At 41.1% G+C, this 27,796-nt stretch overlaps 1 protein-coding gene, 1 long non-coding RNA gene and 1 other non-coding gene across 6 annotated transcripts in view; all 3 read right to left on the bottom strand.

The window, feature by feature from the left end:
• The window catches only part of LOC131457012 (uncharacterized), a 128,409-nt gene extending 116,936 nt beyond the window's left edge, over positions 1 to 11,473 (bottom strand). For both annotated transcript variants that reach the window (XR_009239965.1, XR_009239964.1), the window contains exons 1-2: positions 11,341 to 11,473; positions 10,047 to 10,249 (exon numbers count right to left, since the gene is read on the bottom strand). This is a non-coding gene — a long non-coding RNA (uncharacterized LOC131457012). The remainder of the gene's footprint in view (positions 1 to 10,046; positions 10,250 to 11,340) is intronic.
• A 1,177-nt stretch (positions 11,474 to 12,650) lies between these two features.
• brd1a (bromodomain containing 1a) lies at positions 12,651 to 27,637 on the bottom strand. 3 transcript variants are annotated; one of them, XM_058625621.1, is made up of 13 exons: positions 27,012 to 27,634; positions 24,138 to 25,557; positions 23,548 to 23,704; positions 23,190 to 23,321; positions 22,963 to 23,091; positions 21,042 to 21,354; positions 20,613 to 20,939; positions 18,583 to 19,179; positions 18,313 to 18,451; positions 17,544 to 17,677; positions 16,550 to 16,659; positions 15,456 to 15,610; positions 12,651 to 14,493 (listed from the first exon to the last, which is right to left on the bottom strand). In XM_058625621.1, the coding sequence occupies exons 2-13, from the start codon at positions 25,538 to 25,540 to the stop codon at positions 14,310 to 14,312; spliced, it is 3,780 nt and encodes a 1,259-aa protein (XP_058481604.1). In that variant the 5' UTR covers positions 25,541 to 25,557; positions 27,012 to 27,634; the 3' UTR covers positions 12,651 to 14,309. The 3 variants fall into 3 exon arrangements, with proteins under 3 accessions (XP_058481604.1, XP_058481603.1, XP_058481605.1); XM_058625620.1 differs by having other exon boundaries at positions 23,536 to 23,704; positions 27,012 to 27,633; XM_058625622.1 differs by lacking the exons at positions 12,651 to 14,493; positions 16,550 to 16,659 and having other exon boundaries at positions 15,475 to 15,610; positions 23,536 to 23,704; positions 27,012 to 27,637.
• trnak-cuu (transfer RNA lysine (anticodon CUU)) lies at positions 22,318 to 22,390 on the bottom strand. Its single transcript has one exon. It is a non-coding gene; the product is annotated as a tRNA-Lys (tRNA).
• Positions 27,638 to 27,796: the final 159 nt, after the last annotated feature.

Below are 27,796 nucleotides of genomic sequence, written 5' to 3' on the forward strand. Positions count from 1 at the left end.
TCCAGGTGGTTTTAACATGATTAAGTTTTTTTCTCTACCGCCCCGTCCCAACTGTAACTGCTTACTAATACTTTGAATCATTTACACGAGGGTAACCTAACCTAAGCCAGACTTAAAGCTCTTAAAAGCAGACTGTATATGGCAGTGTATGCACGGTACACTCTTGTCACAACACTTGGTGATACAGTACATGTTGTGGAAAGTATGCAACCAGTTAACTGGTGACTATAAATACACCAAAACTAAACATTGCATTTATATTGTTGGATTATATCCACCTTAACACAAATACAAACAAAAGTGTTGAGTCTTTTATAAATATGCCCATGTATATATATAACTTCCCTACCTATATTATCCACTGAGGGTCATAAATGGTAGATGCAGGGTAAGCCCCCCCCACTGATATTGGGTGAGGTGGGGTGGTCCACCAGCAAATCACAACAGCATTATTTATTTTATTTTTTTCCAAAGATACTCTCTCTGTGTATATAAAGAAGATATGCAAAAAGACAAACTGACACCATCTTTCCCCTCAAACAGTGCAAATAAATCGAAATACTCATGTGCATCAGGGGTCTGAGTCTACAGAGAATCAATGTTGATGCATTGGTAAACCAAACCAAAGTTGCAGGCTGTGATCACCGCTTCCCCATTAAGTCAGGAAGACAGCTCTCCTTTCTCAAGGCTGCTGGACATTAATATGAGATCAAGCAGGACACCCGCTGTGCCACCTTCAAAAACAGATCCATCCAATTCATACAACCACGTATAAACTAAATCACTAAATCCTTAAGCAAAGAGAATCTAAGCCAATACTGTTTTTGTATTCATTTTTGTGCAAAGTACAAGCAGTAGTTGAATCAACCTTAATTTATTTTATACATATGTTCCTACTTAATGAGCTATAAAACCACTACCTTTCCCCCCTAAAGGAATCCATATTTCCACTAAAGATTTTTCATTAACCAACAACGGCCTTGCCTCACTTTTTAAAGAATGTAATGATGAGTATTGTCAGTGAAGCCTGTCTCATGGCTGAACACAGATGTCCTGCCTGGTTAATACTTTCTGTTCCCTGTGGGCCCAAGTGGCAAGATCCTCACCTCCAGCTTCTAATGCATTATATAGAGGTAGGTTAATCCTCCAGACAGGTCTCTCACACACACACACACACATGCAGATTTAGGACCAGTATGAAGATGAAATCATATAGGTAACATAAAAACAGTACGCAAAAATAAACTACATAAAAAAAAAAACCGTATATTAGACCTGGCTGTGAGAGTCAGTTAATATTAGTCACACTCATACCGCTAAGCACAAAAAATGTGCTTTTTAAAAGCAAGCTACAAACATTATATATTATTTTATTGAGCTGATGTTTTTCCATTACATGTCATTTTTTCCACCTACATCTGACCTAGTTATTGATATCAAATACTAATTAATTTAAAATTTTCTTTGAATGTTTTTTGTCACAATGCCACGTTTTCAGATGAAAAAAATGAAAATTATTATTTTCAATATACTACATGCAGGATTTTTGTTTTGAATTATTACAGAATGAGATATGTCAATGTTGAACAACAACAGAGATTGTTTTGCATTACAATGTTTTGTGCAGATGAAAAAAATAAAATGTGATGTATATATGAAAATATGTATTATTTTCAAAATACTACATGCAAAGTAAATTGTTTTGTGTTAATTGTTACAGCCTTGGATTATGTCAATGAGAAGTAGGGGGAATTGTGACAGTGCCATCGCTTGGAAATACCATGTTTTTTTCCTCCATCTGCTGAATATGGCCAAAGCCGATGCAATCTGGTGGAAACAAATAATTAATTGGCAAAAGTCCAAATTGACACCCATATATAATAAAATGCATGTATTATGCTTTAATGTTAGTGTGTGTAAAAATTGCAGTTTAAATGGGTTTCAATGGCATATATTTTGTGCTTAACGGTACGAGTGTCACACTTGTTTGTACACAGTAGATTTTAGCCTTATAAATCTGCCATATAAGCATGAACACAGCCAAAATTATTTTAAAAAACAAAGATAAAATGTGCACAACCGGCCCTAAGGGTCAGAGAGAAGGAGTCCAGAGAGAGAGAGAGCAGTGGAGGTAATTAGACTTCATACACTTGTAATCTAGGGGTCAGCCCAAGTCCCTCCCCTTTGTTCAACAATCAATAGTCTTGGAGGAGGTAGTAAGAGTGACGAGGAGAAGAGAGAGAGAGAGGAGGCAAGGAGAAGAGAAACCTGGTGGGTCCTTGTGTGTGGCCAGGTTGGAGGAATTGAACACAAACACTAAAGTAGTCAGGTGCAACAGGGGCATTTCAGGTGATATTAACAGAACCCTATAGGGAAAAAAGGGGGAGCGCATTCTGCAAGTGGATCTGTTAGAGTAGGGGGGCACAATAAAAGAGCTGGAGAGAGGGGAAAGAATCACTTTTACTTAATTCAGCGGTCTGCAGTGAAAGAAACAGCAGTGACTTTATTGTTGCCATCTAACAACAGAACATAGTGGGGTTTATTTGACAGGTGGACAGCACCAGGTACAGTAATAAAAAAGAAACAGAGTAGGAAGGAAGGTACATCACTATCCCTCTTCTAACCTGCTACACAGGCCATCCTTTACTTTTTAACAATCTCCAGTTGCCCAGGAAAGGTAGATGGGCTTATCAAAAACAAGAGCCTTGCTGTATAAAGCTCTATATATCGCTTATACAATATCAGCCCCTCCAGGATAGTGCTCATTATTTTTATTAACCTGGGTCTAAAATTGGTGAATTTGCAGTGAGTTTTTAATTACCAATTGCAAAATGCCAAAAAAGTTTATAAAACACTTTATATTAGAATCTTAGAGTCAATTTGTGACATTTTGATGAAAAATAATTAGGGGTGGGAATCACAGGGTACCGCACGATACGATACACGACACATGGTCCACGATACCAATAATATCACGATACAATGATTCTGTGATAATCAATATAGTGCAAGACAATCATATAGTGATACCTCACAATATAATTTTTTATTTTATAGCTTAATTTGACTTGTGCAAGTAAATGTGTTTCTGCAGCAGGTTTGGTTATTTTTTTCTATTATGTTCATACATACAGAGGCCAGGAAGTAGAGCTTGGAATTTAGAGGTTTCAGTTTTAAACCAATGCAGAATGTACTGAATTACCAATTTCCCTACAATAAATCTTCATGTTGTTAATTAAAGAAACATTCTGCATTGATTAAATCTTCACCAAATTATGCACAAGTGCATCCTTAGGGGATAAATATACAATCAAACTTGTAGCATACAAGTTGAGACCAGAATGTTTGCCTCACAGAAACAGATTCAAAACAGCACATTACAGCATGTGGTTGTGCACAGGTGCACATGAATGAATGGATAAATGAAGCCACTTCAGCATCGCCTCCACATGGATCCAAGACTGTAGCCATTGTTCTATTCTCGGCTGAATTGGGAATCTGTTTTGGTCTGCATTTACTTCAACCCCCAAAACGCAGACAAGAAATAAGGATTGATGCTATTGCAGTAATGTCAGTCTTCAGCCAAATGGATAAACCTGGATGGCAGGCTCAGCAGTGATAAGGATGTTACTGCCACAGATCTGTGAGAGACAAGAGTCAGCTATCTAAACAGCTGAGGAGAATGAAGGCCTCGCTCGCACTCCCACAGAGCACGGTGAACTGATGCTGCACTTTTCTAACATCTGAATAGCATCGGGGTAACGACAAGCCCGGGATGTCTTTACTCTGGCAGATGATGCCTTGAGAAATTCAGTCTCTTCATGCAGATGGCAATGGCGAATGACACAGAAATACCTCAAACTCACGGCAATTTACAGACGTGATTAGGTCTTGAATTATACCAAAGCCCAATCGCATTAGTTACAAATCTAGCTCTAAAAAATGTGGCACCGCATTTAAGAAAACCATACTCCACGAGTATAAATAGATATGAAACCTGGGAATGTTTTGATACCAGAAGAGACAATACTTAGATGAGTGGGAGGAGCTGGGAAAGAAGCCATGGGTGGAGTTTACCAAAAGCCCAAAGACCATCAATTCATCATGTGTAACAATGGCTGTCAATCATACCATAGCCATGTCCTAAAGCATTCCTACTTGATGGTCTATTTGACTATGAATGGAACCATAAAACAAAATCATGCTGCATTAAAGATGACCTGAAGAAGTCATTTAGGACACAAAATGTTTATGTACACATTATAAAATCATGTTATAAAAAGAGTACATTCGTAATAGGCTCACATACCAGTGCAGTGGTGGCTATTTGAGAGACTACAGGTTTCAGGCACTTCTGCATTGGTTTGACTTTAAGGCAAAGGAATTGCGCTTGTAACTGGAAGGTTGACGGTTTAAATGCCCCTGAGCAATTGCTCAGCATTGCTCCCCGGGCGCAGGGAAGTGCTGCCGACTGCTCCTGCGCCTGGTTTTTTTATGTGTGTAAAAGAGATGGGTTAAATGCAGAGGTCATATTCAGTACCACTCATTGGTGTGTGTGCAAAAATAACGTATGTGGACGTGCACGAAATTGTTTTTTTAAATATACAGTCATCACTGATTTATATAGGTTGGAACAACTTTTGCTGGTAATGCAACGAAGGCATACCGTACCACTTTACCCTTGACAGAGTAGAATGTGGTGCTCTATTTCATCTCATCAAGGCTTTGACGCATAAGGAGCCAGCACAAGAAGTGCAATTATTCAGCTAAATTCTGGAGGGAAAATTACAGCAGGTGCATATACAGTACACCCCCCCATCTACAGGCATAAATGGCCACGCAACCATGGACACATATGCCACAACACACACCTGTATATAATATACATATGCATCAAAACAAGCTCACACAGTCACACCTGCTCTTTCTTTTCTCATGCACAAATCCTCTCGCATCAGTGGAAGGGGGGGGACTGTAGCACAATCACTCAGCAACAGACATCTCAACATGATCTCACCACATTGCAGCAAGTGGGCAGACGGGAGATGCTCCAGAAGTGGTAATTCTGTTTGTGTTTGTTTGACAGGGAGAAGGGAGGAGGAAAATAGGAGTATGGGGGTAACGTGTAAATCCAACATAGAGGCCCCCGTGGCAGAGCCCACAGGATCAAATCCAATTCTGGCAAGATGCACATTTAGCCCGCCAATCACAACGGTGTCCTTGGAATGCGGCAGAATGGTGATGAGAGCAGTAAAAGGTATCTCTTTTACACAAGAGCCAAGATGAAGCCACTTAGAAACACATCTGTGCAGGCACATACAAAAACTCACACGGCCTCAAGGGGGTCTCCCTATTTAAACCCACATGAAGCTGTAGTACGCGTCACACACCATTTCATCTACACTTGTACCTTTTTTACACTCCATATGTTAATTTGACTACTTTTAGAAGCAGAAGTTTTGTATTGTGTCTGCTCTTTATCCAAATATAACTACGGTTTTAGAAAAGGAAAACAAGTTTTTAAAAAAACAACAACTCGCCATTGCGTTTTCATGTACACAAACAAAACGCAACTTTGGGAAACCTAGGCCTTAACCCCACTAGCTTTGAGCACACACACTCCACCTTCATTTTAGTGTATTTCTAAGGCAGGGCCACATACACGCCTGACATATATACACTACAGCATTTTGAGTCATTTTTGGGGTTATCGTGTGTAGTAAGACATTGCATGAAATTGTGTGGTTTGGAGAAATGAGAGTATGCAGGAGCTGTTGATTTAAGTTGATACAAAACACATAATTGCTGTGAATGTGCTCCCCCAGATGTGTGAAACGTTTCCCCCTTTTGTGGTTTTGTGTTAATAGAGAAAGAGGAGCAAAACTCTTTAGTGATTCAACATTTACAGGTTTTATCAGGAAAATTAATTAGGGTTCTGCACTGCACTCGGGTCATACTGTTGTTCAAGGCCACTATTAGATTTGTTGTTTTAGCGATGCTATAATGAGCATACACTATAATTATTTCTCAACCGCTTTATTGGAACACATCCAGAAAATAGTGTTTCAAAATAACACATTTTCAGAATTAAAGTTTCTACAGGTGAAAATGTCTAGTATTTAAAGCGACCTACCCTTACACTTGAACAACACGACCGTGGCTCCCTAGTTAATGTTATCAGTACGGTCTGTGTTTGTCCTACTTTTGTCACGTCGACAAATATCTACTGTGAAAATGGTCTGTGACACAAGGTTTATTCAATGCATGCTTGATCATTACTTAAACCCCTATTCCACTGTGGTCCCAGCTCGCCTCGACTCGCCACTGCACAGCACGGCATGGTTTAGGTTGGTTTTCCACGACAAAAATAGCACCTACTCAACCTGGGCGGAGCGATCACTGCACAGCTGCATGAAACTGGCGTGACTTCGTTTAACACGCGACACACACAAAAGAGTGACTAGAGACTTGTAAAGCAGTTGTTTTCAGTGTAATTGAATCATAAGAATCAGTTAATTAAAACTATTTGTTCAGTACTTCCTCCATGACCGGAGCGCAGACCCCGTCTGACACAGTCACTGGTCTGAAATACAGTGGCAGGGTTTGTGATGCCAGTCGCGCTCAGCAGTGCTGTGTAAATACACCAGACTCCTCTGTTAAATACTGAGATTTTAGACATTTGCCTGGTAATTGTTTGAGATTAACCAACGTTTTTAGGATTGTTAATTCTTTTTAACTGATCGACAGATCGGCTTGATTCTTGTATATCAGACATCTCTTCCGGTGACGGCATAGTGTTGCTTCAGCTTGCTTGGAAACTCGCCAGAGCAGGTGCTCACAAAAGTACCAGGTACAAGGCGAGTCGAGGCTAGCCGGTGTACGCCAATACGCATGTACGAGTTAAACTCGGAGCACCAGTATTATATGTATATTAGCAAACTGTCTATGAGACTTTTGAATCATGAGTGAAATCATGTACAGTATGAATCACAAGTGAAGTTGTTTTTAAATGCAAACTGCAGAAAATGTCCAGAACGTCGGGATCAGACATTTTCAGGACTTCTCGCATTTGCATATAAAGTATGTAGCAGGACATTGTTGCGGATGTCAGATGTGTTCACAACATCAGCAAGAATATTTCCAGAACTTGCTCGCTGGTAAATCCTTTGAGATTCTCACATGGGCTCTCACATTTTACAGGATATTTGACAGGAAAAGTTCTGGAAAATGTCCCAATATGACATTTTGCATTTTCACATGCAGGAAAATGTCTGGCTGAAAGCAGCTTCGGGTGATTTGCTGCAGCGAGCAAGATTACAGCCGACAGAAGATGAATGAAGATACAGTATATTCCAAGTAAGACATTTTGCAGTTGAAAAATCTAATTGTCGGTGTCATGGTGACACTAAATTACTTCAGACTTATAGCATTTCTGTACTGCAACTCCTTATTAGTTATCAACAAAAAATATCTACACCGCCAATACGCTCATATGGGAACCAAATGCTTTTGTTAGAGTCTGAGTAGAGCTTTCAAAAAAGGTGGTATACTCCTTTTTGAATAATAGTGGCCCATCACTCCAGTAGATTAGTTGTGTTTTTTAGGGTCCAGTGGAGCAGGATGCAAATTTGATCATTTACATACAAACATACATTCATAAACATTACCTTGTACCCAAATGCAAATCCCAATTTATCTTTTTTTTTATTTAAATCAGAAAACCTCACACTGTTTGGCTCGCAGCTTGAGTTCATTCAGCCTACAGTGGAAGTGACAGTTAGCCTATTTACTTTTATTCTGGACTTTTGCTAATTATCCTGATTACACAAGTAATTATCTCTCACATCAAAGGGCTGCACTCCGAGTCCTGCTGATCCCCCCTTCATTACCAACCCACCACAGCAGACACATTCACACTCACACACACATATAGACACACACACACACAGGCATCAGCAGGTTTCCAGAGCCAGCAGAATCATGGCATTAACAAATAATTAGATGACTGCCTGGCTGCGTTTGATGGGGACACATGTGACGAGCAGTCGTCTGCGAGTTAGCGAACGAGAATCCAGAGTGAAATTGTGCACTGAGTTAAGAGTCGCAATTAGATCTCAGGTGTTAAGCTGCAGCCTCGGCGAAATCCGGCATAGTTTGTTACAGATTAGCTATAAATAAATGCATCCTGAGGGAGCACTGATGACCCCCCCCCCCACTTCATTCATACAGCAAAGCTCTTTCATCTCATCCATCAGCAGTTTTTGATCACAATCCACTCAGATCAATGAATAATGTAGCTTTGGGCTTCATAGCCACCTAAAAGCTGTGACTTAAGATATCATGATTGTGAAAACAGTATAGCACTGTGCGTGCATATATATGTGTATGTATGTATGTATGTATGTATATATATATATATATATATATATATATATATATATATATATATATATATATACATACACACATACATTCAGCGATGCCTCTGGGCTACCATTTCCACAAAGAGACAATAATCAGGTCATCTGGAATCAGGCGAGAATCTAACCATAATCTCTGCAGAAACATGTGACTGTTGGAGGAAATTTACATGACCGCATTTAAATTCCTTTGAAGTTGTTTGTTTTTCTCACCTTGGAAACACTATTTCTACTTCTCCTCTGTGGTAAGTAGTAAATGCACCCCATAAATATTTATCTACCTAGGGCCTGTGCTATTCTGGCCTAGTGTTTTTGAACACGGCCACTGGAGATCGGTCCTATCAGGGACCCACCGAGACAGAGAGAGAGCAGCGGAGAGCGAGAGAGAAGGAAAGAAGAAGGGAGGAGTGAAGGATAATATGTTTGTGCATGTTCCAAAATGGAAAAGAGATGGCTTGCATGATGTTTAATGCAGGAGTATTGGGGCAGGGTTCACAGTGTGTTTCCCTTTTGAGTCACCTCACACACCTCCAAACTTTCAGCCAGCATTTTTAAGAGTTTTCAAGCTTGTCTGGAAATCCTTTTTTTTTTTTTTTTTTTTAAATGTTTTTTTCCCCCCTTTTAATTCAAGGTGAAAACATATTTAATCCCCTCAGTCCTGCTGCTTCACTGCTGGGTCTTTGCAGTGCAAACTCAATTTTTGTTTCAAAACAAAATACAGAAACTACTCTAAATTCTAGCTCCAGAGGAAAAGAATGTGATGGGATGTTTTTAGTTTATACAATTTAACATATTAAAAAAAAGCTACATCGCAGTGGTATATTACAGGTTATTCAGACACTAAACAATATCATACAACTTATGGAGCAATAGATCTGCAAATAATTACTATTATTTGAAAAAAGACTAAAAATTAATCAACAAATTGTGTCTATAAAATGTCAAGGAATTATGGATAAATAGTCCAATTTGATGCTTCAGAAAGATATTCACTATGACAACTATTTTTGCTTGAAAAACTTCTGTTGACTTTTGATCATTTCAGTACTAAATGCCTCAACTTAATATTAATCCTGAAGCTTTACTGTAATAAAGTGTCTCATAACCCACGGTTATAGCCAACATTAAAAGTGGCGTATGCAAAGACGGAGCACCAGTCAGAAAACCAGTAAAATGGCTGAGATGAAAAGTAGAAACAGTTTCATGGCTCAATTAGTTTATGGTGAGAAAAGTCAAGAATGACAGCATAAAAAAGGAAGGAAAATGACCATTTCTTTTAAACGTACCACCAAAATCCTGAAAGGTGGAGGAAAAGTTATCAGGAATAAGTTGCCAGGTTCTGACACCAGTGAGCAACCCAGGCATTTCCTGCTGTCACTTCCTGACATGGGAGCCAAAGAACTCTAGGTGGCAGGGCTTCATAATGATCAGGATTTGTGAATATGGAAGATGTGCGAATACAATTACAGCCATGAACTTCCATGTGTCTGTCTGCCTGAGCCTGCAAACATGTAGAGGATTTGTCTGTGTGGGAATGTGACTTTTCCTCCCTGAACCCTGTCTGTGCACAGCCCTGTGTCTCACACACACACACACACACACACACACACACACACACACACTCACCTGTTAGCTGGTGAGCTCTGCAGGCTTCCATACCTCCACCAGGATGCTGTTACCACCCGACACCCTGCTCCGCCACTCTAATGAGCCCATCGTAACTTAGTCAAAGTCATCTGATGACACTGATGTGGGGAGATTGATATTCACGCTTGACTCGCCGTCCTCTCCACTTGACTGCTGTGTTTACCTCCCCACACAATTAGTCTCTGCAGAAGACAGACAGACAGACAGACAGACACAGAGAGGAGAGGGGGGGGGGGGGGCATGAGGCTCTGCCTTGTGTTTGTGTGAGACTACATTAGCACCAATTGTTTGTGAAGATGGGAGATGTCTTTCAGAGTGACTTGAAGGTGGCTTTCTATATCACAGGTTCATTACTGGCTCATTTATTCCCCATAAACTTGCTTTACCTCTCTGAATACAAGTAGCTTGAAGAAAAACAAATGGTGAATTGGCTTAAGTAAAATGCATATTTCAACAGTTTTGAGGCAGATTTGCATTCCAGGCATGTCCCCACCTTTCCATTTAGGCTGTCAAACGGATAGTTAGGGTTTCTTGAAGTGTGGTTGTATGAGGTATTGACACATTACCACAACACCAATTTAGGTTTCTGTAAACCAGCCTGGGACCCAGACATGATGACATTGGGGACAAGAGGAGAAACTTTAGGAGCTGAAGTTTGTGACACTTATTTAAGTCTGAAAAAAAATTACATCAAGCACCAAAGTCATAATATAACAATTCAAACTGGCTGAGGAGGAATTAACCACACCTGTGCTGTGATAATGTAATCACAGATTTTCTCAATGGGCTTTGGTGTGGGGAGAACGTGCCAATGTGTTGATAATGTGTCAATACCTCAAACAACACTTGAAATAAATGTCAAATATCCCTTGAAGAAAAACTTGTGAATGGGTTAACAACATATAAAAAAAATGTGACAGTGCAGATTCAGCTTCTGTCCACACAGCCATGTTCACATGTTCACCCTGCCATTCCCCACGAGCTAACTTCCATGTAGCATTCAAACAAATGTAACACTCAAACATTTAAAGTCAAAGTTTAACAGTTGTAGTGTAGTGAAGTGTTAGTAAGGAAATAAGACAGAGGAGGGAGGGGGACCAACGGTGGACAGTCCGTGGTCGGCATTAAGAGACTTTTAGCCGAGCAGGAGGTGAGAGGCTCCAAACCGGCAGCCATGTCTGATTTAGCATTAATTGACATTCCCTCTAATCGGTGCATTCAGCATTTGAACACAGTGATGGAAACGGCTCACAGGCGGAATACTGATGCCTACCTGAAGTGAGAGGAAGCACTGGGTGAGTGCGGGGCGGGCAGGTGGACTCAGGTGCACCGACAACAGGTCTGAGCCAAGATGGAGGACGTGTTTTTGTGTGAATCCACAGCGACTCCCTGTGGGCGGACTTAAAATGGCCGCCACTCTCTCTGCCCAGTTCTCTGTAAACTGCCTTTACACAGCGACAATGTTTTATTTTACTGATTAATGTTTTGTTTTATATAAATTAAATACATAATAAATAAATAAAACGAATCCACACATGTTATATGAAGTAAATAAACTGTATGGCTTCGGTAAACTATCTTTAGGTTTGTTTGTTTTTTTCCACTGCAACCATTTTAGCATCAAAAGCTCAGGTGCTACTGTTAACATGAATTATGGCTCTGGAACAGTGTGACAGTGAGTCAGTATGCACCCTGAAACTGAGGAAGCTAAATAGAAACTCAGCCTGTGCTTTCTACTGTAATATATCAGAATGTCTACCATGAAAAAAGACCCTTAAATACTGTTTGTCCACTGATACACAGCAACGATAGGGACCATGTTTTACATGAGTACTTGAAGTATAATTCATTACAGACACTTATGTGCTTTTCCTTCAGTGTCCTTGACTATGGTGTCGTTTGGATGAAGGAGCTCAGATTTGTCAATATCTCTTGAAAACCCTGTATCTCTAGAAAGTGAAGATTAAAAACTAATGATATGATCAGCATCTGCTGAAAAATCTTTAAAAAATCAAAGCTGTACAACCCAGCCTGTTTTTTTTCTTCATGTAAAATCATCATAAATGGTTCGTTCAGAACAACACAACACACAGGAGAAAATGGACGAGATCACGTTTTGTCCGTGTAATATAATAAAGCTTTGTGTTCTGTCACAGCTCATAAACCTACCCTTCTTTGCAGCCCCCATTATGTCACTGGCAACCTATAGGACACAATTTGCAATTTAAGTGGACAATAATCAGCTGAGTAGATGAGCATGGTACTGTGCCATATGGCAAGTGGTAGTTTGAATTAGTGTCTGCCCTCTGCCAACCATGAAGGACACACAGTCCTTTCGAGTGGTTTTTATAAAGATTTAAGTATCTCGATCTAATACCCCAGATAAGACTAAAAAAAAGAGAGAGGAATTGAATAATAAATTCAAATTTTGCTTTTCTTGAAATGAAGTTTTCAGTCATTTAATTGTGCAGCGACTTTGCGGATGCTTGAGACCCTTATTTAAACAACAAAGGGGAACATGAATAATTCATTACACTTTGAATGCTGCTTTATGTCACTCAGAGACAAAAGAAAAGAGGGGTGGATGTTTATATCTGTATGTTTATTTTTTGCTTTGCTACAAAAAAAACAGTCCCAGCAATGTTTCATATAACCTGATAAAAAAAACTACGACAGTTAAGTACAAAATGAAATATACCAAAACTACCCAATGCTACCCAGAAATTAAAATAGGCAATAGTATAAAATGAAAAGTCTTTCACTCTACAGCTACAAAAGAACATTAGAAAAGGTTACTTAAAAAGAAGGCAAGTATCCACCACAAAATGTGCCACTTTACCACAATCAGTTTTCACATCTTTCCTTGACTACAAAGTAATTCAAATGCTTTACAATAAGTTAAACGCAGGCATGATCTCCCTACGACTACACCAAAAACCAAGTAACAGTCAAATGTATCACATAAAAATACACTTTTTTTTCTTTTTTGGCAACAATTTCACACATCACACAAGAAATCAACCAAAAGAAAGAAAGAAAGAAAAGAAAAACATCTGGGTAGCAATATTTTTGGTTTCTTGAGAACAACATATGTTCTGTGTCCACATAAGACTGCCTGTATGAGCTTCAGAGACTTACATCTGTCATCACTGTGAGTTCAAATCATATAAATATATAGGAACAAAAATACTAAAACTACTTCCATACAATAGGAATTAATGCCAGGTGGAACCTCATGATTATACACTTAAATAACTTAAAACAAAAAAGAAGGGAATACTTTCATACCTCTCAGAAACATGTAATTTCAGCCCTAATAAATCTTATAATACTAAGGCTTTTGCATTTTTATTCTTCTTGATCACACAGCACTGGAAAAAACAGCACTTGCACCTTAGTGCTGAGAATGAATCAAGTATAAATACTAAAAAAAACTCCTGTACAGTTTCCATTTATGTCAAAACTACAAAATAAGTTAGTGTCAGGCAACTGTACAGATTATTTACAGTTTAAATAAAAAAAGGGAGATATTTGTAAATGGAGATGACTTCAGTGAGTAAATGTGACATAGACATATGATTTGGCTCCAGCTGATTTAATGCAACTAAAAGGCCTTCATGTAAGCAGGAAATGTACATTTCTTTGAATCCAGCTTCTAGATGCATTGCATAACACAAATGAAAAATTGAAAAAGCCAAAATAAACGACCAAGTTTAAAAAACAACTTATCAGCCACAGCCAAAACGCAACCAAGTGGTGTGAAGTTTTACTAGGAAGTCTCAACACCGCGGGCACATTTAACCAGGTTACCATCATGCACCCAAATCAGTCACTTAACGTTTATGCACTGAAATGATAAATTAAATGACAGTTGTGATTGGTGAAGTGTATACACGGGAGGGAGAAGGAAAAAAAAAAAAGGAGGGGGGAGCAGTCTCTTAGCACAGTTACAAGGCTGGAGGTGGAGAGGACAAACAGAAAAGACACATTCATTTCAGCAGCAGCCGTATCCCATCGGCACATGGTAGGAGGAGTGTGTACGAGTAGGAATGGATGAGGAACAGACACCACCTGTTACAGCAGGTGCCCAGTAAACATTTCAGTCTCCTGCAGAGACAGAGAGAGGGGGGGAAGGGGTATTTGGTACAGGAGAGGTACGTGTTTGTTTGTGTGTGTGTGTGTGTGTGTGTGTGTGTGTGTGTGTGTGAAAGTGAGAGAGGGAAGCAGATCCAGCGACTGTCATCAGTCCACGTCACTGAGGTCACTGACTGGCTCATCCTGCACTATGCTCAGGTGGTTCATAGCACGGCTGTAGGCGATCTGGACAGCCTTGCGAACGCTGGATGTGCGTCCCTCCATCATTTTGATCTTGTCTATGGTCTTGTCCATCCCCAGAGGAACCATCTTGGACCTCGGAAGCCACTGCCTGAAGGAGGAGGAACAAGCCTTGACTAAACATCATCAGAATGGCAGCACTCAATGTCTTTCCTTTCGCTTTTCAAGAACACGTCACTCTTTTCACAGGAAAACGGTCATCTGAAAATTGCCGTTCCTCTTTTTTCATATAGATATTACGTTTATCTGAGGTTTCGTTAGCATATATTATTTGCTACGCTGCAATTTAACTGGCGGGGGAGCCACCTGTAGAAATATATGCAAAATTTACACGAACAATTTTGTACCGCGTCTCATCTAAAAGTGAATCAGATGCAGATGGAGTGGCCTTTAAGCATGAAATGCAGCTGATATAATAGCTGCAGTCAACGTATTTCACTGTAACACCTGGAATTCTGAGTAAACTGAAAATCTTGAGTGTGAGTACAGATGAACAGAAACACAGTAAAAACAGCTCAAGTTCTGGCTGGTATTTCACAGAAAATCCAGTACACATGGATGAGAATTAACAACTAAACCTGCAAAAATCAGGGAGCTGTGCATACAGAGTAAAAATCTTTGGTGCCTCCCATTATGTCAACAATAATAGAGCAGATGAGAGAAAACTAAAAGACTAAAATGTTAAAGTGGGGTTAAGGAGTAAAATCTGTTTTTTTATAAATGCATGCTGACATTTTTAAAACATACTCGGAGCAAATCCATGTGCACACTGTTCACTAAAAGGTGGAATCTTTCTTTTTTTTCCGTTCACAGTGAATACAAAAAAGGCTGCACACTCTTGTGTTTGTGGAAGAAACAACACATTTTCCTAGTAACCGAAGTTCAGGAGAAATTTTTAAATGCCTCTCGAAGCCAGAGCCATTTGTTGCCTGTTGACGACTGATGTCGTGCAGCCACAGGAGAATAATGATGAGCTGACAGACAGGCTGATAGCTTTACCCTTGTAGAAACCTGCGGCAGCTTAAATCATTTTCTTCACAGAGCGACACTCACCAGCTGCGCTTGTTGTCGAAGAAGAGGACGAGGTAGAGTTTCTCTTCGGCTTTGTACTGCATCTGCTCTCCGATGCGGAGCACGTCCATGGGGGGCATGGGGATGGACACCCCGTTGTGCTGGCAGCCCACGCGCGGCATGTGGGGGTCAATGATCTACACGCAGCAAGGGAAGCGGGGGGGGGGGTTACACAGACACACACACAGACAGACACATATACTCATGAATACAAACATGGATCCACACATAGTATCACTTTGGTATATAGTTAAGATGACTGAAGTGTAAAAAATAATATGTGGAGGATAGAGTGGTAGAAGACAAATGAATGATATGCACACAAACAATCTTTGTGAGGACACTTATTGATATAATGCATTCTTTAACCTCTTATCCTAACCTTAACCATCACAACTAAAAACCCTAACCCTAACACTGACATAAACCAAATCTAGCCTGAACCATAAAACCAGCTCTTAACCCTAAAAAAAAGCCCATTCAAATTGTGAAGACACACACAAACAAGTTTGTGCAACTATCCTTTTGAGGACACTGCACTTATCCCTTAACCAAAACTAGTTAACGCATAACCCTAACCATAACCTAACCACAATTCAGATCTTAGCTACAAACGTATCCAGTTCAGAAATGACGTTATCCCTTATTAGGACCAGGTTTTGGTCGCCATGAGGACTACTAGTTGTGACAAGGTCAGTGATTTTGCCAGAATAGATAAGATGTAACAAATAAAAGCGCACACAGACACACACACACGCACACGCACAGACACAGAGACATGCATGCATGCATGCAGAATCCTAGCTTGTTGCAATAAGATTCTTTTCCTCATTTGTCCTTTAACACTAAGGTCAAATGTAACTGGTTAACAGTGAAAGGCTGCCATCTACAGGAGAGAATTGACAATTGTGAAAGCTAAAGTAACAGCTGAGGTGAAACTACTGCCTTTTTCCTGAGAGACAAGAGGGTCATAGTTAGGTTTCAATGTAAGCCACAATGAAAGAGATGACAACTCAGCGTGAGAGTAAGAAGACCACTCAAGTGATTGCCATGCGTTCTATCCGACAAACACTCACCAAGGCTGGGTAGGAAGGGTATCCACTACACTTGGCCCAAACTAGCTTTAAGGGTTCCAATGCAACTGTTGCAGCACTAGCAGGCATCCAGATATTGCTGTTGCCAACCTCTATGGAAGCAGGAACAACACCAAACAAGTTATGTGTGGGTTTAAACACGAACAGTAACACATTTCTTTTTTTTTTCTTTTCAAAACCATGCAGGAGCACACGGCAAACAGGGGCGGAAAATTAACTTTTCCCCTTCAAGACCCTGCCGTGACGGACAGATATTGAAATTTACCAACCACTTATATAGTTTAATCAGCCAAATGAGAGTTTTGTCTCCAGATGCTGACTGGTTACGTGCCATGATGGCAGGCCAAGCACAAAAAAAACTCACTGGTCACTGCCAAAAGTCACAAGAACTTGGCTGATAGCTGCTGTTAATTTCCAAACCTGCTTTTTTTTGTTTGTGTGTGAACACCAGGAGTCTGCATGTCCTATTAAATGAAACTTTCATGATATTAATTGATGCTGAAGCGTGAACATGACACCAATGCTGCAGCGAGATGAACTCTGCACCTTTCGTAGTTTGCTCATCTTTGTGCATTTTAACACTACTGAACAGGGACACCAGGAAAAGTGAGTCCACAATTTATGTCGTGTTTGCTTTTTAATTTATTGATAGTAAATCACCTAGGAATACTGGTGAGGCTGCAACTATGAATTATTTTCATCTCTGATTTATTTGCTGGTTATTTTTTTTCAGTAAAATGAGAAATTGTTTTGTTTCTTGTTGTTTTCAGAGTAGGTTTAGAATCCATTCATCAACAAATCATAATTGCAGCTCTGTATGTCACTGTTTTGAATGTGCTGTTTTCTTAAACTTGACATGTTTTCTTTACAATGTGAATTGTTGTAAACTGTCAAAACATGATAACAAGTTTCCATTTACAAAAATGTCTTTCGTCTCATGCGTGTAGTGTGACGACGCTTCGAGCCGCCGACTTACCCGCAGCTATTCGCGCTGCCTTTGCAAAGTTCCCGGTTTCAATGCAGGCGATTAGTTCGCTCTTATCGTCCACAGTGTTTCTCCGGACCAAGGCAGGTTTTCCCTTCCCACATTTTGGAAGACTGAGAATGGTGCTGGAAACAAGACAAGGGACAAACACACAGCAGCATCAATATAAGAAACAAAACATCAGGAGTGAAAATCATGGAAAGTGTTTGGTGGAAATTGGAAAGATGGAAGAGCTCTGCCTTCGCACAGATGCAAAGTAGCTGACAGTATCTGGCCTTTAAGGAATAGTATGTAGTAATGGATATGTGTTGTGTTGAACATGTCATTTCCTAAATCTGCTCTATCTGGACAGCTGTTTAGTGACATCGACAGAAGCAACACCACTGGTGATTTGTTTCCATGTTGTTCAACTCAAAAACACTGCTCTCAGCTTTACCTCATTTTATTTAAAGGTCCAGTTTGTAAGAATTAGTGAAATTGCAGAGTGCAACGATTGAAGGACTTCTCTAATTACCCAAAATCCTTCTTTATTGAGTAGCCCATCTGTCTCAGGTGCAATAGAAACATACTGAATCATTAGAATCAGTTAATTAAAAACATTTGTTCAGTACTTGGTTCTTGCCTGGTTGTCCCATGTATGTGTGAAAGGCCTGTTTGAGTCCTGTCTCTAACAGACCAGCACTGTGTCTTCGTTCATATGTTGCCGTTGTTTCTCAGTGATAAACAGCAAAAACATTTGTTTCTTTATCTGCTGGCTCACCTGGTGTTTCCTGGCAAACTGCTACACGAAGAGATGGAGGACTCGGAGGCACAGCGTCTCCGTGGCTCCACGGGTCTACTGGTTCTGCTGGTTTCTTCCAGCTCCTTCTCCTCCACCTCCAGAAAACCCCTCGACAGACCTGAGGGAGCACACAGCAGAAAGAGCCAAATGTTGATGTCTGTGGGTCAGCCAACCTCATTTCAAATAAATGTGCCTGAAGAAATTGCATTCAGTTTCTTTTACAATTTCTTTTCAGCCCGAACTTCTTACCAGTGTTGAGTCGTTTCACTGGAGACTCTCCCTCCTCTTCGTGCTCCCCCTCTCTACCACCCTCCTCCTCGTCCTCCTCCTCGCTGTCTCTGCTGCCACTGCGCTTCCTCTTCTTGCCGTGAAGAAGAGTCTCTAGTCTTGGTATGACCACCGACAGGAAGGATTTGGAACCCAGCTGTGCGCCGTCTTCATCTTCCTCCCCCTCGCCTTCTCTTATGACGAGGCTGTCGGTCCCCTCTTCCACGCTCCTCTGGGGCTTTAGTGGACTGGCGGTCTTTGATTTGCGAAAGAGCACGGCTGTCCGGCGACTGACCGTTCCAGTGGGCTCTGCGAGAGTGGACGTGGCCACGACGCTCACGTCGCCATCTAGCAGGGAGTTCTGGAGGCTGTTGTGGGAGTAGCCATTGAGTCGTGGGGCAGAGGAGAGCAGGTCTGGGATTTCCCCATCAAACTTCCCTCGCTTGCTGTGTGTGTTATAATCACAGTCTGGCATGGCGTCAATTGGTTTGAGGGTGGGAGGCCCATGGTCTGTGTCTGAGTGGATGAGGGGTGGTATGGAGTCTGAGGGCTCCAGTTTAGGAGGAAGACACTTGTCCCCTGTGGTGGAGTATCAGAGAAAACATTAAATACCAATAATAATCACACTCAAAAATGAACAATTTAAGACTGTCGTAAGTAACGTTTAAAAGTAAGCAAATGTCCATTACATTTGAGTTCACGCAATCCTGATTAGGTAATACATAAAAATAATATATGCACGTTAAGACAGAACAGCAACATTGCGCTAGTAAAGCGAGACGACTGCAACCAGGTATGACTCAAAGAAATGCCCATGAACAGTTTCAGTGAATTCTACTACTTAAAAAACATGGTTGCACAACTTGCACTATTACACAAATTTATTATGAACCATTTTTGTCTTTTATTCGTATTTTTTAACAAAATTATTTTTAATTACGTTTTCATGAGGAACCAACTATTGCAGAATAACCTTCTGAAATTGTTTAGAGAACAGCGGGAGGTAATTTATAAAAAAAATGGGGGGGAAATGAATAAAAAGTTCACAACAAAAACAAAAAAACAACAGAAAACTAGTAATAAAAAAAAGAGTAATATGCTGCAACATTCACATTGTCCTTGTGTCTACAGAACTACAGACACTGCACTATATCAAGTGGCTTTTGGGTTTGTCATATAGGTAAAACAAGGGGCAACTTAGCCTCAGTAGCATTGAAGCACTTTGATGAATAAAAATGAGAGCAAAACAAAGTAGTCCCTTCTTTTTTCGCTCACCATGAGGCCAACTTCACCTGATTAAACACGACAAAAAGTGACAGAAAGCTTGTCTGTATCGACATGGCATGGCACTACAAAATCATGTCGTGTTCAAGTTACATCCTTGTTTACAAATGGTGGCAGGTTTTTTTTGTGGATGTGGAAAAATGACAGTTCCCTGGTTCCATTCAGGGATCAGTTCCACATGGACAAATAGGAATGCTGTTAGGATTCACCGGTAACACCTGTCCACTGCTGCTTGAGCGCAACTGTCACCTCTGAGTAAATCTCAAGTTACAACTGTCTGGTTCTGTGAATTGGAATGATTTTTTTTTTGTTTGTTTGACACTGCATCTAATTTAGAATTTCTAGGTTTTGTATTTCGCTGTCATTTTACAGAATTAACATTTTTGTATTTCCTATGGTGACCGTTAAATCTGTATTTTATTTTTATTTTGGATTCTAAGCCTGTTTGTTGGTCCCATTCTGTAAAAAAATTCAGATTTACTTCGCTTAAAAGTATGGTCATTAAAAGTAAAAAAAAAAAAGTAAAATAAAGATTAATGAGCACAACTGCAGACATTCCCAAAACCAAGAAAAGACAATTTTCCCCAAAGCAACAAAGCAGACAAAATTTTGATATTTTATGCACAATTGGAAATGCTTAGGTCATGTGACTGATTTGCTTTATGGGGTAATATCTGTAGTAAAGTGACAAATGAACTTCCTAATAGAATCAAGAGATTTACACCTACCCTCATCATCTGGAAAATGTCCATTAGGCTTCAGTCTCTCTTCTTTAGGTGTAGCCATCCCCAAATGATGAGGGGCTGATGAGGATGAGGATGATGCCGATGTGGAAGGAGTTGTGGTGGAAGTACAGTGGTGGTGGGGAGGCAGGACTCGTTTTAGGCTCATCTCATTGCGAACATCGTTGATGGTCTTTTTGAGGAGCTTGAGGCGCTTGCTACGCGAGGGGCTGGACTTCATGGCACACGTCAGGTCAAACTTCTCCAGTAGCTGCTTCAGCTGCTTGTCCAGAGGCAGATGCTCCCGATTGGCTGGTACGAGAAGGCGGTCCACTATGGAGAGAACACATTTCATGAATATTTCTTAGTCACCTACCGCAACGACCTGACTCAAGGGATGAAGAGAGCACGTATAACACAAACTGCTGCCCTTACCGTCCTCCCAAGAAAATGGTGCCGATGCTTTGATTTCTGGAGCCTCGGGTAGATGCATTCCGCTTTCCGAGTCGAAGCCTATTTTCTCCACGTCTAGTCGAGCCTTTCTGAGCAGGGACCCACCCTGGTCTCTGAGGCGAACGGCAGCTCGGTAAAAATAAGTGTCCTTTGAATTATACTTCATACAGTTTTCAACGATGAGGTTGAAATCAAACTCAAACTGCTCCAGGTTGTTGTAGCCCTGGTCGTCGATGCGCTGCCGCATGGTGGAGAAGTCCATTGGGTGTTTGATGTGGTCGAGGTAGTCAGGCACCTACGTGCAACAGCAGATAGGATGAAATATGTTTGTATACATGTATGTATGTTGAGATTAAGTACATTATTCTGAATTTTGTTGTTGTATTACACCATTTTAAGACAAGACATGGACAGGATTAACAAAGTGACAGATTAGAGAATTGTCATTTGGTTCAGGGGGACTTTTTGACTTGAGGATTTGAAGACTTTTTAAAGTTTAAAAAAGGCAAGAAGGAATGGGTACAACTAGACCTGACCTAAGCGGTGCTGGTAACTGAATTGGACAAATTAAGCTGTTTGTCTACACTGCTCCCATTTTTGAGGAGCGATCTGTGTGTGTCTGTCAGAGCCTGTCAGTGCCAGGGGGCTTGTCTATCTCTCACTGCCCGTCTGTCTCGCATGCATGCACACACACAGGCAGCAGGAGCCTCTCACAGAAACACAGACCTGCTCTGACCCAAGTCACGATAGAGAAATTAAAATTTCCCAAAAGTTGCCTCAAGTGCAACAACACTTTTGCTTGTAACGGTGGTAATACAAACATTTGGCTCAAGTGCATCACACTCGGGTGGAAAAATGTGTTCGACTGCATAGCTCAAAGCATGTCCCCCATGTCCCCCTCCACCTCAGGTATGTTAAGCTGGCAGTAACCCAGAATGAGTCCACTGTGTTATGCAAGTTAATAGTTACCATTAGTCAGTTAAAAGATTAGCCGCCTGTTCAAGAATTCCTGTCTGAAATGGTCCAATCATACATATACAGAAAACAGGTTTACTGACCGAGTCTGAGAATAGCACCGTCAAAGTACAGATATAGACATATATATTTGCTCTATGCGTTACTATGTGCAGTGAATTTTTCACACATCTTTCATACCCACACAGACACAACCGTCAGGAGCAACATGTACTGGCCAGGGACATACTATATGAAGGACAACTCGCTCGACTACTGCCTGCCAAACACGGAAAAAGAACCGCGCCCAACGTGGGGCTCGAACCCACGACCCTGAGATTAAGAGTCTCATGCTCTACCGACTGAGCTAGCCGGGCTGAAGTACAGGAAATACCCTCAGCATTTACAGACGAGATCAGTGAGTGGACCTTGATCTCGAGTTACGCATTCCATTCCTCAACGCTGTGGATACAGTACACATGGGGGGAAATGAAGTTTGTAAACAGAAAACTTTTAAAGCCCTAAGAGATCAGGGAAGCTCAGATTAATATTAAAAAGTAGGACACTGTGATGTCCTCCCCTGAACACCAGCAGTGAAAAACAAAAAAGTTTGAATAGCTTTTATAGAAGTCTAGTGGAGTTCTTTCCAAGACTACTTCTATGTAGCTTACTCCTCTCTTGTATGTTGCTTTGAAAAAAAGTGTCTGCTAAATGCTTAAATGTGAATATACGTATCAGAAAAGAAAGAGAGAGCTGCTGCTGTGTTGCTGTTGCGCACAAGTCATCCTGACAATAGCACAGCCACATTTCAAGAGACTGTGTTGAAATATGAACCCGTAAGTCACAAATCACTGGATGACATTTTTAGTCGCCGAGTCCTTAAGACAAAAATGTTTTGCATAAAGGCAAGTTATCTACATTCTAAAATAATACATATAGAGTGATTCACCTCATTAATATCCACTGGCTGTATGAAGATCTTGGCCTGGTCTTTTGCCTGAAGCTGGTCCAAGAGAGTTCTGAGCAAAATACTGAAGGGAGTCAGCTGCATCTCTAAGAGAGTCTCTTGCAGCTTCATCTAAGACACAGCACAAAACAGAAACCCAAGATTGGTTTATTGATTTTGCAGATTTTTTACAGCCAGAAGTGAAATGAATCCATCCGTCCACTTTGTACCTCTTCCCTCTTGAGTTTCTCCCTTTTGCGGATTAACTCTAGCAGTAGCCGGGCCCTCTCCAGGTCGTGTCTGAGGCGGTGCCATTCCTTCAGCTGGTCTTTTAAAGCCCTGCTCTCTTCCTCAACTTGCTCCTGCAGAAGAAATACAAATAAAAAATGCAGAACTTGCATTTAGTGAACTATAACACAATCAGACATCTTGTTTGCAGCAATATGATCAGCACAAATGTTGTACAAATTATAGCTTTATGAATAATCATAGCACTTCCTTAAAGTTCTAAAAACTACTGGTACATTGATAGAAAAAAGCAAAATGAAGACTAAAAGTCTCCTGGTGTTGACTGACAGATGAACAAACCGGTTGCACATTCTTCTGAGAATGCAGGTTTGTCTGAAGGCGTCTGAGGAGGGGAATCCCATTCCTGGATTGCCTCTTCAGTGTCCAGTAATTTAGGACCAGCTCCACAAAAGCTCTTTTCTTCTGGACTGACACCTGGTTCAAAATGGTGTGTAACCTAGAGGGGCCACGAAGACAGCTATTAGAGGACAGAAACACAAACACCCAAAAACACAAAAGGTATAGCTCGCTTGAAGCATTTAACACAAGTGAAGTGAAAAAGATAGCTGGTTAGCTCTGGTTGAAGTTCTTAGATTTAGAGAATTCAACCAGCATTTGACAGACAAAATAAATATGAAACCCCTTTCCCACTGTGGGCGCAACACTATGACACAAATTCATCTTTTGGCCATAATCATGGCCAAAATCATGGTTTCCAGTGATCCTTACATCCAACTTAGGAGTGCTCAATATCACAATCAAGCCCTCGTATACCCACAGATTATAGTGTAAAAAGGATTCAGATAGATATAAGACACTGTCACATGGTTAAAAGGAAATTGTTCAGAAAAATAAATGTCTAGAATATAAGTGTCAATTCAGATGTGTACCTGTGAGCAGGAAAGGTAGGCACAGTAGCAGCGGTTGCAGCTTCACTTTCAACTTCGGGCTCAACCTTCTTGTTCTTGCTCTTTTTCTTCTGCTTTCCTTTCGAATGTCCTTTACCAGCAGCTTTCACTTTCTCCAAGTTCTTGCAAAGGCCATTTTTGGGTTCAGCATCATCGTAGATTGAAAGTGGCCTCCTTACACATCCATTTGGTGTGTGCGCTCCACAGTAGGCTGTTTTTTTCACAGAGAAGGTAGGCTCTCCTGTGTCCGTTACCTCTTTGATGGGTTCCATCTTCATAAAGAGCCCCGCTTTTTGAGCACAGCTGACATGGAAGGCAGTGTAACAGTTGGCTTTGTGGCACTGTATGCATGCCCCAACACCTTTCTCCTTGCAGAGGTAGCAGGTGAGCTTCCAGCGGGCTGGAGGTATGTGGCTGACACCATCGATGGGTTCAATGAATGTGGTGTTGGAGAAGCCAACCTCGGGGACCCAAAGCGCACACACCACATGGCCCCAGCGGTCATCCGCTGTCTTTTTCACTGCCCCACCCTTCCTGGGACAAAGGATACAGTCTGCAGCCTGACCGGGTGACTGGAGGCAGTGTCTGCACAGCCACTGGCCCTCAGGAATGTAGGGCACACCGTAACATTCCTGATGCACAGCAATGTTGCACAAATCACAAAATAGAATAGCGTTGCTGTTGTGGCAATCGCCATCCATGCAGATGCAGCACACGGCATCCTCATCGATGGCAGCTTGCTTTTCACTGCTCTCGTCCAGGTTCTCCAGGTATAACTCCTTTTCAAAGCGGTCAACAAGAAACTCGAACACATTGTGGGACACCTGACTGACCCCTTCGCTTCGCCGTTTGTCATTGACTAAATCTAGCCATGCATAATCTTCCTCATCCATGTCATACTCTGTTTCCTCATCAAGCTCTTCCTCTGTTTTCTCTGTGTATTTATAAAAAGCACCTGACCGCTTAGGAACAGCTGGAAGGTTGTATTCCACGGTGCGAAACTTCGGCTCAGGAAGCTTTGGACCAGCATTGCGGCTGGCATGATGCCCAGCTCCTTCTCCTTGACCAGTGATTCCCAGTGCAGCATTTCTCTTCTCTTGGTTGTTTTTTAGTCTCACTGACCTCAGAAGGACCTGCTGCTGTGGTTTCTCAGCATTCTCTTTATTGCTGGTACACTCCATCATCTCCTGCACCATGGGGTCATCATCCGAGATCACGTCCAGCGTGTCATATATGCTGAGACGATGGAGGCGTCCGTCGATTTCGAACTCAACCATGCGTTGCGCCTGGGCATACGTCAAGATCTGCTTGTTGGGTGACGGCTTGATGGGAGATGGCGGCCTCTGCGGCACCGCAACCCGGTGCTGCCGAACTTTCTTCTTCATCTTGCTGCTCCGTGTTGCTGTGGAGACAGAGTGGGGCGGCCACAGTTAGAGATCTGCATACATGTAAATAATTCAATTTTTAAACTATTCACAACTACAGTAATGTTAAGGCAAATGAAAAGATTAAATATAAAGAAGGCACTAATGCAACATTACAGATGCCAAGTGCTGTAAAACATCAAAGAAAAAGAATAAAAACCAGAGAAAACTGTGGTTTAAAAAAGTGAACACGATAATTTACAAGTTTAAATACATGAATGATTGGCCTTTGACAGTTTCCATTGTTTTGAACATGTCTGATGTATAAATTAATTCATGATCTTGTGCAACCACCACTTGAGCAATGTGTGACTTAGCAAAAACAATGCTTGGGTCTCAAGGACATCAGTCAGAGCCTGCCAAAATAAACTGAGAATAACTGCTTTTGTACAATCAGTATGCTCAGTCAGAGCAGCAGCGACATTTACATATCTGTAGTATGCAAACTGCAGTGTTTTGAACATTTAAAACGAGCCAATCATGTGACCACTGAGCTTTGAAATGTTACTCTGACAAAGAGCCTATGTAATGTATGTGTAATGTTTGTTTGAAGTGGTGTACGGTTTGTACAACAAACAATAAAACAACAAGGCTGATTCTGGCTCAGTCACTAATAATATGTGTACATGTAGTAGGCTTTCATCAACAAGATATTAAGGCTAGGTAAAAACTGAATGACGATATATGATTGCAATATAATTATCATCAATAAGGTGCAATACATATATCTGGGTATAATGCTTTTGCACTATGTAAACACATACATGCTGCATCTTGTGCTACTGATTTGTTAAATGTTTATTTTTAACAAATATTTCTTGTTTTCTATCAATGCAGAATGTTTAAAAACTTTGACTCAGGAGCGAATTTGAATCTCCAATTATATTGTATCGCATAATTGTCGATATCGACTGGTCTGAAACTTTTAACGTTGTAATATATCGCCCAACCCTACTAGATATTGATAAATATAAAGTTTAAGTAACACCAATAACCAATATTATAACACTATTAAAATGATTTGAATGAATTATGATTTTATAACGGGCTAATAACGAGAGTAAAGTTGGGTTTTTTTCTGTTGTTACTGCCCCAAAACTAAATATTTGTGAACTGGGGCATTTAACTGAGGTGGGAGGCGGCCACAGTGGGAAGTCTGAACTGGGAGTACACAGGAAAAACCATTTACCCATTTGGTGCAGAGAAGCAATTGCCTTTTCTACAGACGACTCAGTCGAAGTTGCCAAATTGCTAACAATAACATTAGCTAGCCAGCTAACTAGCTAGAGCAGCTAGCTATGCCAGCAAGCGGAACAAATGGCGTCAAACAAGAGCAGCTGCTGTTGGTTAATGCATATGCAGTATGTTAGTGTAAAACACACATTTGCACCCGCACAAATAAAACAAAACACAAAAAAACCGAAGCACTTACCTCGGGTGCACGAACAGTTTTGCTAGCTGAAGAAGACGGTACCTAGCCAGCAGCCTTACAAAGCAAAGGCGATACGGCCTGCTAAGTGGCTCTGATTCCGCACACAATGTTCTCATCCAACGGGCGATACGGGGGTCCTTTTCAGTTGCTGATAAAAGAGAAAGGGAGCTTCTTTGTGTGTGTGAATTATCGCTAAGAAATTCACAAGATAACTCACTTAACTGCTTTGTGGACCATTATTGGGTTACAGTCACACACTAGCCACAATCGACCAAGTAGGAGAAGCAGCAGCAGTACTACCGACGGACGGAGGGCTCATCCCCCAACACAACAATGCGTTACACCAGACAACTCCCACCCGCACGCACCGCTCTACGTGTGACGCTGGAGGTCATGTTTAGTGGCGAGTCGTGGATTTCGCACAATAGCCCATCTGTCACACGATCGACACACGAACTTTTGTCATTCCCCACACACAAAACAAGAACCGGGCTGCTATAAGTCATAATCAATGGGTTCGAGTTTCAAGCGACGGTGTAGCAGTGTGTTTGAGTTTCCTGTCAAGAGGACACACATGACTCAAGGAGAACTACATACTGCTACGCTCAGAGACCCACCCTGTCCGTCCCACTGTCCTTGAGGTCAAAGGACACGGTCAGCTTAGATAACGTTCAATATAATGTTCCTATTAAAAATCAAGAATGGCCTCCGAATGTCCGCGAATGCAACACTCGGGAGCAGCCATTCATTCATTCATTATTAAGTAGCCATACATTTTTGTTTAT

Source organism: Solea solea, chromosome 3, assembly GCF_958295425.1.
Source record: "Solea solea chromosome 3, fSolSol10.1, whole genome shotgun sequence".
NCBI classification, from domain to species: domain Eukaryota; kingdom Metazoa; phylum Chordata; class Actinopteri; order Pleuronectiformes; family Soleidae; genus Solea; species Solea solea.

Coding starts and splice junctions, on each gene's coding strand:
- brd1a (XM_058625620.1), bottom strand. CDS start 25,540: ATGAAGAAGAAAGTTCGGCAGCACCGGGTTGCGGTGCCGCAGAGGCCG. Junction 20,940..21,041: donor ACCATTTTCTTGGGAGGACG/GTAAGGGCAGCA, acceptor TTCTCTCCATAG/TGGACCGCCTTCTCGTACCA. Junction 15,611..16,549: donor ACCCTTCCTACCCAGCCTTG/GTGAGTGTTTGT, acceptor TGCTGCGTGTAG/ATCATTGACCCCCACATGCC.